General features: G+C 35.2%; 2 protein-coding genes and 1 long non-coding RNA gene across 4 annotated transcripts in view; all 3 read right to left on the reverse strand.

Moving 5' to 3' along the window:
• Nucleotides 1-455, reverse strand: part of LOC148851820 (DNA polymerase delta subunit 1) — a 37,616-nt gene extending 37,161 nt beyond the window's left edge. The window contains exon 1 of the mRNA XM_088942913.1: nucleotides 104-455. Within this exon, the coding sequence (XP_088799039.1) occupies nucleotides 104-446 (343 nt within the window). The 5' untranslated portion in view covers nucleotides 447-455. The remainder of the gene's footprint in view (nucleotides 1-103) is intronic.
• Nucleotides 456-6,344: 5,889 nt separating this feature from the next.
• Nucleotides 6,345-7,880, reverse strand: LOC148851821 (uncharacterized). 2 transcript variants are annotated; one of them, XR_016099665.1, is made up of 3 exons: nucleotides 7,636-7,866; nucleotides 7,089-7,495; nucleotides 6,345-6,908 (listed from the first exon to the last, which is right to left on the reverse strand). It is a non-coding gene; the product is annotated as an uncharacterized LOC148851821 (long non-coding RNA). The 2 variants fall into 2 exon arrangements; XR_016099664.1 differs by having other exon boundaries at nucleotides 7,089-7,880.
• A 1,762-nt stretch (nucleotides 7,881-9,642) lies between these two features.
• Nucleotides 9,643-10,950, reverse strand: LOC148851822 (uncharacterized). The gene has a single exon (XM_088946254.1). It carries the CDS (start codon nucleotides 10,809-10,811, stop codon nucleotides 9,906-9,908), a length of 906 nt encoding a protein of 301 aa, XP_088802380.1. The 5' UTR covers nucleotides 10,812-10,950; the 3' UTR covers nucleotides 9,643-9,905.
• Between the last annotated feature and the right edge of the window lie 2,890 nt (nucleotides 10,951-13,840).

Genomic DNA, 13,840 nt, shown 5'->3' on the forward strand with positions numbered 1-13,840 from the left:
CCCCAATAAGGATCCATAAACGGTGAATTAGAAACAGAAAAAGAAAACCTAAAAATTTGGGATAATAGCAGAGGGCATCGAAGAATGGGACGCGAGTAGTTACTGATGCTCTGAGACTGGGAGAGATAAGCAGCGGAAAGAAGAGGGCGCTTCCACTTTGAGAGATGGGAAGCAAGTGCTTCCCGCTCTTCTGCGTTGCGGAGAGCTTCTTCTTCTTCTTGAAGGAGAGTTTCGTCAAAGAACACGTCCTCGTCCATCTCCTCTTCTTCCATCATTGCTTGGTGCTTCATCGTGGGTTCTGATCCGGACGAAGCCGGACCTCTCTTCTTGCCGGCGTTGCCGTTATTCATTTTCTTCTTCCTCTTACTCTCTTTCTTTTGGCGGGAAAAAAGGAGAAAGATGCAGGAGGGAGACAATTGAACTAGCAGAGAGAGAACCCGCTGCATGATATTCCCGCCAGATTGGGAGTGGGAATTTATAGCTGGAGAAATGCTACGAAACACGAGTAGCGCTAGCATAACTGAGTAACCGGTAAGAGAGAAATGAATTCTCTTTGACAAAAATGCCCCGAACTCGTGATTTAGTGGTACGTACAGGAACAATGCCCCTCGGGCGAGATCACACCAGCGCCACATATGCACATCTCAGCGTGCATTGGGATCATCATTGAGAGATGCTCTTATTACACGGTTCGGATGTGCTGTAGGGCGCCCGTGGGGCGCGCTCTGTGGAGCGTAAATGTAAACTCCACTTCGGCCCTCCCTCGCTAGTTCGCTATCTGTTTTCAAGTTTCAACTTTCAACCCACCACTCTAATGACTCGTCGCACCGGTGACCCGGTGGGTGCGACCGCTGACCTCAATAATTAGATCGAAGCGGAGAATTGCCATGAAGCGTTCGGTTTTTAGGCCATATTTGGGAGTTGGGGGTGTAAGTTAAAAATAAGTGATTATTCAAAAAAGCATTTAATTGTATTTCGCATCCAATGTTTTTAATGTTTTTAGTGTTTCTTTTTTTAAATAAGTACTTATGTTATATTGGGCATTTTTGGTAGTCTTTTTCTCTAATAAGTACTAGTGAATATTTTATCCTTCATTTTCTTTCAATTTTTCAAAGTATATCCTTTGAAAGCATTTTTATGAAAATATTTTTATAAAAAGCACTTTTATTAAAATATTTTTACAAAAGAAAGTACTTTTATGAAAACACTTTTACAAAAAGCAAATTTATAAAAGTACTTTCACAGAAGTACTTCCATAAAGTGTTTTCCTAAAAGTTCTTTTGTAAAGGTAGTTCCATTAAAATGCTTTCGTAATTAAAATACTTTCATAAGAGTACTTCCATCAATGTGTTTTTATAAAAGTGCATTTGTAAAAATGCTTTCATAAAAGTACTTTATTGAAAGTGATTTGCTTTCATAAAGGTACTTTTATAAAAGTGCTTTTGTAAAAATATTTTTATAAAAATGCTTTCATAAAAGTACTTTTATAAAATTCAATTAGGGATAATTTTATAACTGGTGTTCTAAAATTCAACTAGGGATAATTTTGAAAGAAAAAATTTGAATAAGTGCTTATTTGGGCTTAAAAATAAGCACTTATTTTGGGCTTATCAAATACCAAAAAGTGTTTAATGGCCCAAATAATAACTTATTTTAAATAAGCACTCCTAAGCATGGCCTTACTAGGGTAGAGGTGCCCATAAAAAGCCAAATAACCAAGCCGATTTGAAAAATGCAGTTAACTGAATCAATCGGTTTGGTTTTAGTTTGGTATTTTTGAAAAACCTAAGTATCGGTTCAATTTTCAGTTAACCTAGAAAAAACTGGCAATTAACTGAACAAACCAGTATATATTTATATGTATATTTTTTATATGCCACATATTTTCTATATATTATATGTTTATATATGAAAATATACATATATTATATTTATAATATTTATAGTATATTATATATCATTTTATTATTTATAATATAATATTATATGCATTTATATAGTATATATTATAAATATAAAAAATCAAAATTTTGAAGAACCGAATTAGTCAAAAAATTGAACCGATCAACCGGTTAACCGATGGTACAAGTTTAGTCTTGGTTTGGAGAAAGCGAAAAACTGGTATAACTAGTTTCGATTTGGAAAAAAAAAAAAGAAGAAGTCTATAGTTTAGTTAACCAAACCATGGACACCCCTAACTAGGGGTGCAACTTGGGCTGGCCCAAAACAATCCAACCCAAAATTTTACACATGTTATTTGGATTTTTGGTTTGGTGTTGGGTTCATGTCCAATAATTCAATTTTTTTTTAGTTTTTGGGCTGAGTCTAAGCCTAGCACTTAGTACAACAAGCCTAGACAACTATTCGCATTCATACAAATACACTAGTAAGTATGCATGTGAGAATTTTAGACCATGATGGTGATAATAATAATGTATCAATTTTTTTATAAATTTCATGTATTTTCTATATTTTTTGTTTTTCACTATTAATCGAATGCAAATTTCAAAATCCGGATTTGATTATGTAAGCACCTCATATTGGGTTGCAAAGTTTTGGGTATCATTGACAACCCACCTACTTGGCAGATTATTCTTTTTTGCAATGTTTTATCTTCTTAGCCATTGCATTTTTATTGTTCATTTATCAATAAAAATGTAATATTTAAAGATAGGGAATTGAATGAAGTGAAAATTGTATTTCAAACTACATTTTAAACCTCACAATTAAATAGGGATTAAATTTGAAAATTTTGTATTTTAGTCAAAAGAAAATTCCACAATCTTATTCATATTTTTAATATTAGTGTAAATACAAAGTTATAAATGTGTTCAATTTTTCTATATGTACATTTTTTTTTGTTTAATATGATAAATATATGATATTGTAGATGTGCCAAAATGTTTTTTTGTAAAATTTATGTATTTTTTTCATTTTGTGTTTTTTTATATTCTACTACTTCAGTACATGAATGCATAACATAATTAATTATGACACTTAATTATTATTATTATTTTTCATTATGAACTATTAATCTCCACTAAATAGGAAAATTATTTCATTGTTTGTTAGTTTTAGATTATGTGTTTCATTATCATTATCAATAAAAAAATTATTTATTACACTTTTTTAATTTGATTAATAAAAATATCATAAATGTGTCTATTTTTCTATGTTTTTATAATTTTCTATATTTATTTCTATTTAAACATTCTAATATCTAACTATGGCTTCATGGGTAGTTTGATTTGGATGGTTGAATTGCTTAGTTTAGGTAAATAATTGTTTTGTTTTTGAGTAAATTTTAAAATATATGGGTTTATATTATTAAAAGTATTTAACATTAAATAATTAGTAGCATTTATTAGTGAAAAATAACTTAAATATATACTTTAATAAGAGATAATGGGGGTTAATACCTTAAATATAAGAGTTAATAACATGGGATTAAATGAGGTGAAAAGCATTAATTGAAAATACATTTTCAACCTTCATAATTAGAAATAGACTAAATGACAAATGTGGGAATTTAGTCAAGAAAAGTTCTACATGCTTTTACAGGTGGCAATTCTAGATGATGGCGATTATAATAGTGATATATCCAAAATTCTCTATAAAGTTGATGTGTTTATTTATTTATTTTTTAATTATTAATCAGATGCACATTGCAAAATCTAAATATGACTGCATAAACACTTCATCCAAATATGTGATAATCATATTAAATTGTAAAGTTTCAAGTATCATTGGTAGGCCACTTGCTTGATTAGACACTTCTTTTTATAATGTTGTCTTTTTTGGTGTGTCTTTTTTCTTTTGTTCAATTATCGAAAAAAATATAAGATTTAAATAGAGGGAATTGAATGAGGTGAAAAGTATAAGTTTAATTTACAATATAAACCTTACAATTAAATAGGACTAAATTCAAAAAACGTGTATTTTATTCGTTATTTAAAAAACCAAATTAGACCGAATGAATAAACAGTTTGGCATAAGAATTGGTCAAGTCACTAGTTTCGTTTTGGCTTTAAACCGCTATTTTACAACAAAATGTTGATATGGTCAGAGAACCACTGACCTAGACGGTTTAGTTGTTAAAATATTGACTCGATTAATGGTCTTCAGGTTGCTTTCAAGCTAATTCCAATTTTTATTTATTTTAAAATATAAATTAGAAAATTTAAAAAGAAAAAGAAAAATGAAAATTTCATATCTCATGATATTGTTCAATTATTCCCAATGTCCAAAATTAGTTAGGGTTTTTATTTTTTTCCATTTTGATTTTTGAGTTTTCTCATTTATGTGATTGTTTTTAAATTGTAACAAAAAAAATGCAACTTCAACGAAGAAATAAAAAAAAAATGCAAGGCATGATAGATTAAACATCGATCTTATATTAAAATATGAGATACATCAATGAAATAAACAATACAAGATTTAAGAGAAATTTATAGATGTCAGAAGAGGGCAAACGATGTTGTAGCAATGGTAATTATGAACATGGAGATAGTCATCAACAACGATTCTTTATTCTTCTTAGGACAAAATGGTTCTACGATTGGTGAACATGGTGACAACTACCTCTAGTGACACTTCATTTTCTTCTTCTTCTTTGTCATTTTTCAGCTTTAACCAATTGCCTTATTCTCAAAGTCTCACACTCCCCTCTCATAATAATATACATATATAATGAACTTTAACCTAATATTAATCCAGCGGTCAAAATAAAAAGAGTTAAATTATATTTGACATCTTACCAGTTTGATCTGCTCAAACTGGATGGTTGAACCGCTCACTTGGAAACTAGATGCCAAAGCGGTTTTGTGTTTTAGTTGATTTTTAAAACTTTGATTTTAATCAAAATAAAGTTCTACAATATTATTCATATTTTTAATAGTAGTGCAAATATAGAAATATAGATGTGTTCATTTTTTTTCTTTTCTTTTTTGTATCTTTATGTATAAAAATAATTCTAATATATCACACTTACTTTTTGTTTAATATGATAAACACATGGTATTATAAATATGCCTGAATGCTTTTTTTTTTTGCAAAATTTATGTATTATTTTTTTATTAATTTTTATTATTTATTTATGACATCAAAGTTTAACACATTTAACCAAAAAGTTAACTTTTTATTATAATTTTTATATTTCATTTTTTGTTAGTTATTTCATTTTCATTATCAATAAAAATAATTATTGTTTAATACACTTATTTTTTAATTTGATTAATAAAAATATCATAAATGTGTCTATTTTTTTTACATTTTTTGCAAATTTTCATATTTGTTTCTATGTTAAAAATTTTATTACATATTTATGACTTTATAACTTAATCAATTTGATTCAAATGCTTGAATTGCTTAGCCGTCACTTGGGCAAAGAATGGTTTATCTCTTTAAGCTTTCAAACTTAGATTAATTACTTATTGAGTACAAAGACATGTAAGAACCATTCATAGCACTAAGTATTGGTCTTTAAGATTATATTTGTCAAGATTGGTAAAGATTAAGCCCATAAAGACCCTCTCATGTATATGATTTATATCGTCATAAACACAAAACAATGTAGAACATTCGGAATTTGATGCTTTCTCATTTCAGCTCTTGGTAGCAAATTCTTTTTTTTTTTTAATTGGGAAAATTAACAAGTTGAATCAAAATGATTGACATTTGTCCAAACATTTCGCTAAAGCTTTACTTCTCATAGCAATATGTTAAACAATTTTATTTCAATGATACAACTACTCACTTAATCATTTGTACTATAATTGATTTGTTATTATTAAAACACATAAGACCGAATATTGAACAACCGATCCTTTAATATAAATGTTATGTTTGGTTTGTATAAAAAAAGGGAGGAGCATAAGGTAGAGGGCACTTATTTTCTATGGAATCATACATACCAAAAGGAAAAATGTCCAAACTCATATTCAACAATAAAATGTAAAGAGGGAAAATCAATTGATTTTGTGAAACGTCTTGATATAGGATAGGGTAAATTTATTAAACCATCCTCATGGTTTAGCTAATTGGTTAAGTGTATCCTGTTTGAAAATTAACATTATTCCCAATGTTTTTTACTATTGATTAATAATATGCCCATTAATATAAAGATAAAAAGACAATTTTACCCTTCAATATTTTTTAAAATGTCAAAGCAAAACGAGGAAAAGGGGAAATAAGCTTAGAGACTTGGGCAGGAAGGGTTTCTACGGCTAAACACTAGAAGTGTTATGAGCTTATGAACACCGTCGCCGCTGCAATAGGTTTCTGACGGCAAGAGGAAAGGGTCTATCGGTGGCGGTCTAACTCATATTTGCACAAATACATAAATATGTTAAATAATGTAATTCATAAATGATACCAGCGGAGACATTCAAACTAGAACTAGATAGATAGGATAGGATGACGATGGAGAACTCAGCCACCGCTATGGCTCCTTTTCTTCTTCAGAATTCGGTAACCTCTGCATTCATCTTTGCTGACAAATCCCTTCCCAATATCAGAAAGATATAAGCTTCTCCAATTCATTCGCTACCTTCTTTCCAACTCTTCTTATTTTTTCTTCGTTTCCTACCTTTTATCTTCCCTTCCTTAATTGCCAAATCAGCGGCCGACTTTCCTCCCAAACCCCACCACATTAAGTGGGATTCCCAACACAGGGAGACTCGGTATCGCTCGAGCACTCTCTCAGATTATGTCCATCATCAACGATATCCCAGTCAGCTACCGCAAATATGAAATGGTTCGAAACTTAGTTGAAAATCTCATCGACGAGAATCTCTGGGAAGGATGCGAATCGCTGAGAAAGGTCAACCAGTCAGTTCTATCGGTGGCGTTCGCCAGGACTCTTTGCCTACTCGAAGGGGCGATGTCAGAGCAAGAGCGAGAGCAGACCGCTGAAAATGTATTTAACCAAATATGTGACTTTCGAATCTTCAAATCTAAACAAAAAAAAACTCCAGAAACACGAGGCTTTATGGGGTTTGATTGGAAGCTAATGAAAACCCCACTTTGCAAAACCCTTATTTGCATTTGGAAAATATTGGATGAGTCCGATTGGATTATTCAAACTTTACCGGTTGCAGCCTTTTCCTCTTTGGTGCTACAGATGCTCATCAAACCAAGGGTGCCATCGTCATCCCCAAAAGGTGAGGAGTTGGGTTTTGGACGAGACGGTCGTCATGGAAGACAACTAGCTTTGGCAGCTTGACACGGCTTACTTTCTGCGGCTGAACACTATAGAAGTGTTTTGAGCTTAGGAATACCACCGCCCTGCAAAATGGCTGTTGCATGATACGCTATGCCTGTAAGAAGATTCAGCAAGGTCCGATACAATACGCTATGGCTGCCGCACAAGGTGGTGGCACAGGAGGCTGATGGGTCTGTGAAATTTGGGCACGACGATGGGTCTGCCTATTTGTTCGATCCTGATATCTACACGGACGGTCGGATTTTAGTGCAGGGCATTGACAATGTGTCGTTCCTGCCAAAAGAGCGATAGTTGAAACCCGAAATGAAAACAACAAATATAAAAACGGTCAAGCCCTCCAAGATTTCTATAAAAGCAAGGATAGGCTTGTATTTTCATCCTTCTAATTAGTATTGTCTTTCATCCGTCATTACATCTATAATAATTTAGGAAGCAATGAACCGAAATGTGAGACGCTGCGACCGAAATTCGGGCGTTTATTATTGAGGTGTTGAGTCCGGTTGCCGGAATCCATGTAGTGTTGGGCGTTGGGACTTGTCGTCGTCACTTGTGGTGATTATGCCATTCGGTAGTTGCAGTGACCCTGCAATAGGGCTTCTGACGGCGAGAGGAAAGGGGCTGTCGTGGCGGTCTAACCGGAGCGGCGGATAGTAGAGAAAGAGGGAGGGAAAGGACTGAATAGGAAAAAGGTGGGGAGAGAGAGAGAAAGAGGGGGAAGGAGGTAAAGGGTAAAAATAATGAGTTTTGATGGAATATTAATGTATCAATTAGTCAATTGTCAGAAATTAGTCATTTTCCAAATAGTAAGAATACACTTAATTAATTAACTAAATCATAAGGATAATTTAAAAAAATTATCCATTGATAAATTTTTGGCTCTACCGAATCAGACATAGGAATGGCAGGGGGGGTGGGGTTTGGGTTGGGTCAGGGATATCATTCCACATCAATAACCCGACCCGGGATGTAAATCAACTAGTTTTAATAGCTTTTACAACAAGGCTCAGCCAATGCAACATATATAATCAAAGCAGAAGTTCTCTAAACGTTTTATAAGTCTTCAAATGTCATGTTGGGTGTTGATTTTTTTTTTTCTCCAACATGTACTCTTCTTTGTTTTCCTTTCAATTTCAATGATCAATTGGTATGCAAATCGGGTAGCATTTTACACTGCACTGGGCCCGAATATTTGGTCCAGGCCCATCTAATTTTAACAAGATTCCAACCTGAATCCGCCCAAATTACACCCCTGTTGACATTTGAGCTGGAGTTGCATCAACAAAAACATGGAGAGAAACCAGCATTTTCTAGAGTTGAAAGTACTTAGCTAGATATCCACTGTTTCCCTCATACAACCAAATCATATTAAATGAAATCATTGCGCTCATTTTATCTTTCCCATCCCATCTCATTTTAACAAAGTCTCTTCTTAAACCAAACACAACCTAAACAACTTGTGACTCTATACATGAATGTGAATAATGTTTGGTATGTGTAAAGTCATAACCAACAAATGACTATGCTTTATAAAATATTTTATCTATATTTGTTTGATAGAAGCTTGGGTGCAACATGGGCAGGCTGGATCAGGTTCAGACCAAGCCCAAACATAAGGCATCGACATTGAGCTCGGGTCAGGTGCAACCTAATTTCAAAACCCATACTTGCCAATCCAAACTACACCCAACACATCTTAAATTGGCGGCATTATACCTATGACCCAGACCAATCCTGGCCCATTGGCGGCATTATACCTGAGACCTCATCCCCCAACAGGCACCATGAATGCTGGTGAAACCTGAATTTTGAAGTCCCGGACCAGTCCAGACCCAGAGCTCAAGAATTCAATTTATCACAACCACAACAGACAAACCAAAAAAGATACTTCTTTTACTGTTATAGAAACAAATTCTACAATTGGTAATCTTCATGAAAATATTTATTACAAAGTTTTCGTTTTTTTTTTTTTTTTTTTTTTTTTCTAAATGAATGGACAGGGATAGTCATCCAAATCAATAAACCAGCAAGTTTAATGTATCCCCAGCTCTAACCAAATTTCTAGATGGTTTATTCAAATCCATAGTCATTATTCATGAATCTCATGCAATCAAAGTGGCCCTAAACCCAATTCAAAAGTCCAAACACATCAGTTTAACAGTTTTACTGTTCTACCTTCAAACCCATGTGGCAATTCCCACCAGGGCAAACTTGGACAGACTGCTTCTCATTTAAAGATCAACCCAATCAAGCCCAATTTCTGAAACCTACCTCAGACCCAGTCAAACCCAAGCTTGTCCCCAATCCTAGTTTGAGCTGAATGAAAGTATGAAACACATCTCGAGCTGGTATGTAGTTCTTCGTAGCCATGCTCTGCAATTATACATTTTATTGAAGTTTTATAGTTCAATTTAGAAATGGAATAAGAGAATACATATCTTTTATATATAATATTTAGAAAAAATACATGTACTTACATAAAATAATCATCACAAATTCACAACGACACAATATTGAAACTAATACAGGGGGAATGGTACACACCACACAGCTTCTTGATTACATTGATAGTAACCAAAGTATTAAATAATAATATCAAGCTTGATTCCAATATATGTAAAAGGGACACATAAGGCAGAGACAAAAACCTGCCTATCGACACATCACTGTGCAAGTTTCCTTCCTCCTAAAGGAAGATGAAGCAATCCAAGGAGATGAGCGGGTTATCAATGTCGTCCATGGGAAGAGAACTGTAATCCTGGTAAGATAGCACTTCTGCGACTGCATTTTGAGCGACATCAGGACGGATGTGGAGAGTGGAGGTCTCTCTGTTCCTCAATTGCACCCCATCGCGAGTTACATTGTTGGAAGGACTTCTAGGCCGAAGAAGGATTTCCTTCCTTGCAGGTAACGAGGTGGGCTTAGCTGCGCTTGTCTTCAAACCAGTACTGTTCCGACTGCAGACCTCTCTGATAGATTTAATACCTGGAACTCCTCTATATTCATCGTTGTTAAGCCTTCGACTCGGAGATGGAGAACGGAAGGTTCGACTTGGAAAGGAGCTTGGGGAGTGGGGTCTTTCAAAATCCCTCCTGAAACTCTTCTGTCGAGTGAGTGTTGGGGAGCTATCACGCCCTCTTTTCAGTTGTTGGGGTGCAACGCGCCGTGGCGGAATTGACTGCTTTGATGGTGAGGATTCAGACCTTCGAGGAGGAGGCCGCTTAACGAGTAAATCCTTAGCAGGAGTTGCTTTGCTTGGAATAGCCGGAACTATGTGTGGGTTCTCCTTGATGCAAGACCACAAGAACTCATTTGAAAATGATGATCTATCTTTCGAAATCAAAACAGAAGATGAACACGCCGATGAGTTGGAGGTTGAAGAGGAAGAAGAGCTATTAGTGCTAGCGCTGGTTGATGAAAATGAGAGAGAAGAAGAGGAGGGGGAACTGAGAGGAGAATGTGATGGGTTGATGGAGAGAGGAACGTTAGGAGACGTAGCAGGAGCCTGTGAGATTACGAGCTTGTCTTGGACAAGATTGCATTCGTTGTAGGGAGGAGGTTTGGGCCGGCATTTGCTAATGCAAGACCCCATTGAACTGATCGAGGTGGGATTTCTCAGAATTTGAAGAAAAAATGGGAATGCATTACTGCCAGGAGACACAGGAAGAAGAAAGTAGTGGGTTTTTATGCTTTTAATTTGTTTAATCAGATCATGGGCAAAAGGAAAGAAGAAAGTATTGATTTTTACCTTTTTCTTCGCTTCTTTTAAATTGTTTGAATTTGTTTGGGCGGGGACTAAACTAAGAATCCGTTACACAACGGATAACTTAGAGGTGGTGGCGGTACTGGAAGCTTTTTCTTTCTTATGCTAACTTAGTTGTAGTAGTAGCAGTAGTACAAGCGTGACATGCCCGACCTTTTGCTTTAGATTGTTTAGCATTGATTTATTCAGTCAGGGGATCCTTCACATAAAGTGCTGCTTTCCTTACTTCAGATCGGAATCTTGGTCAGTTTTGAGATCAATTGTGGTTTTTTGGTCAAACCATTTTTTTTTTATTTGGTTCAAGTCCTTCTCTACCCAATTGTTTAATATTGAGTCCTTAATTAACTCCTGTTTTCTCAGAGTTTGGGCCCACTTGTCCAGGCACTTTGCCTTTCCTTTTTAAGAAATATTTACAATTATGAATTCATTCATCAAACAAAAGTAGGGAAGTTTTCTCTGTCTAAGCCACTCGTCGATTCTTTATGCATGCAAGCTTCTCTTGTAGTGGGGTGTTGCTTATGAGATTTTAAATCAGGTCACGAGCAAGGTTCGATGTATTTCAACGTTTCGAACCACCGTTGACTCGGACGGTCGGGCCGTTCGAACCAGAAACCGATCAATCAAACGGTTCTGGTTTAACCTCAAACCGTCATCCAGCCCAAAACTGTTGAAATGATAAAAAAACCATTGACCCAAAACGTTGAACCATTAACTCCTTCAACCCGGGGCAACGGCTAGCAGTTCGACATTTATATAATTTTGATTTAAAATAAAAATAAAACAAAAAAGAATATGACAAACCTATCCCAACTAAACATTCGATGACTCCTCCGGTCCTTTTGAGAGTAGCATCTTTAAACAAGCTTTGTAAATAATGATTAACAGCTTTGCAACTGGATTAAATAGTTCTTCAACGGTTCAACCATCTTAACGTTGCTTTCTTGTTATTTTGAATTCGCCTATTGCTATAATCTTTTAGACATAAGGCTGGTTTAGTTGGAATATCTCAAGTTTCCAATGAATGAATGTTGCAAAAATCATTGATATTGATGTTTGGATTTTCAATTCTTAGAACCCTTGAATTTTGTGAAAATACCATTTGGCCCTTTTATAATTTAAGGGGTCAATTTAGACATCAAACTAAGTTGAAAAAGCCACCTATAGCCAAAAAAGGCATGACACCATTCACAGTTTATTAAATAATGAGTAAAATAATAGGAAATGCTGATGTGATACTTTTAAACTCAAAAAACTAGAAAATTATAAATGAATTCCACTGAATAAAATATAAACTATTTGATATATAAATTAATAAATACTGAAAATGTATGTGGGTCTCACTTGAAATTTCCTATTTTTAAGAAAAAAATAGTAGGTGGAACCCACTCACAAGAATATAATAAAAAATATTTAATATATCAATTAATAAATATTAAAAAGAATATATAGGTGGGTCCCACTTGAAATTATGTGGGCCCACTTGAACTCTCATTTGTCGTTTTTGCTGTCTTCGCCACTCCAACTCGAGTTCTCCCAAAGCTCATTGTTTGGTTCATGGTTTTCAAAATTGGACCAGATCAGACGATCGAACTGGAAAAGCCGAGAATTCATTTTCTTTCAAAACCGTTTTTTCCCCTAAAATCGTTGATTTTGGTCAATAAACCGTCGAACCGACCGATTAACCGTTCAAACCATTTTGACTGTTTTCCAATTTTTTAATTTTTTGTCAAAATGGACTGGCTGTTTGGGTCGAACGGTCGGACAGTTCGAACCAGTAACCGGACCCCTGACCGATTGGATCACGGGTTCGTTTTTAAAAACCATGGTTTGGTTCATCCTTTTCATCTCTCTTACCTACGTCATCTATGCATTAAAGCTTCTCTCCACTTCCTGCGCCTGTCATCAAGATGACTATTTCAACCATCCCTACAGTCGTCTTTCTTCATCATCACCTCTGATCTCCAACATTACACTCGCGGATGCAGAGATAAATCTGAATCGCAACTTCGGCAAGGTTATGAGAATAAAGGAAGATCTACATCAAGATATGGTGGATGCCCAAGGAGATGTGGGGAATCGTATGGCTAGATAATCTGGTCAAGAGCCATAAGGATGAAGGGCTACCGCCATTAAAGATCTTTGGCGACACATCTTGGTTTTATTTGAAGAATCGACACGGCTACCGTTCATCCATTCGGATCCTAAGATCGTATCCGAGATACTCAGGTTGAGAATGAAAGATGTGAGGTGGTTCGTGATTGGGGGTGACAATATGGTGTTCATCCCAGAGAAAACTGGTTAGATTTCTGTCAAAATATGACCACAATCAGTTCTACTGCATGTGAGGTGGTTGTGACACGCCGCTACACCTGCAAAATTTTAATTTCTAGTCCAAAAGGATAAGAGAGAGAGAGAGAGAGAGAGAGAAAGGACACAAGGCAAGCAAGAAAAAAAGTTTTTTCTATGACAACTATTGAAAGGCTCTGTTGCAATGATATTCTTCACTTCACCTTCGTAAATCTTGACCACCTTACTGAAATTGCAAGTCTCTGTCTCTTCCTTGCTCACCCTCTCTCACTCTCTCGGGAATGGTTGTTGTTTCTAATGAGTTGTTTGATATGATCAATGGCAGTTCAACATGTCCTTCTACATGACCTACTTAGCTTGATGACCTCGCCATCTTGCCGTCCACTTCATATTCTGCCACAGAGACATCCTCTTCCTCCCATATGCTCCACCCTCCTCCCCTACGAATCCTTTCTCCTTGTCGCTCAATGCCGGTTGTACGCGGCTTTGCTTCGATGGGAAAAAAGAGGGTACCATGCTGCTTTATAGACTTAGACCGTGAGTGATGATCG

Source organism: Nelumbo lutea, chromosome 5, assembly GCF_056320005.1.
Source record: "Nelumbo lutea isolate HS-2025 chromosome 5, American lotus-T2T, whole genome shotgun sequence".
NCBI classification, from domain to species: Eukaryota; Viridiplantae; Streptophyta; class Magnoliopsida; order Proteales; family Nelumbonaceae; genus Nelumbo; species Nelumbo lutea.

What these genes read in the sequence shown, in the direction of transcription:
- LOC148851822 (XM_088946254.1), bottom strand. Translation starts at nt 10,811, where the DNA reads ATGGGGTCTTGCATTAGCAAATGCCGGCCCAAACCTCCTCCCTACAAC.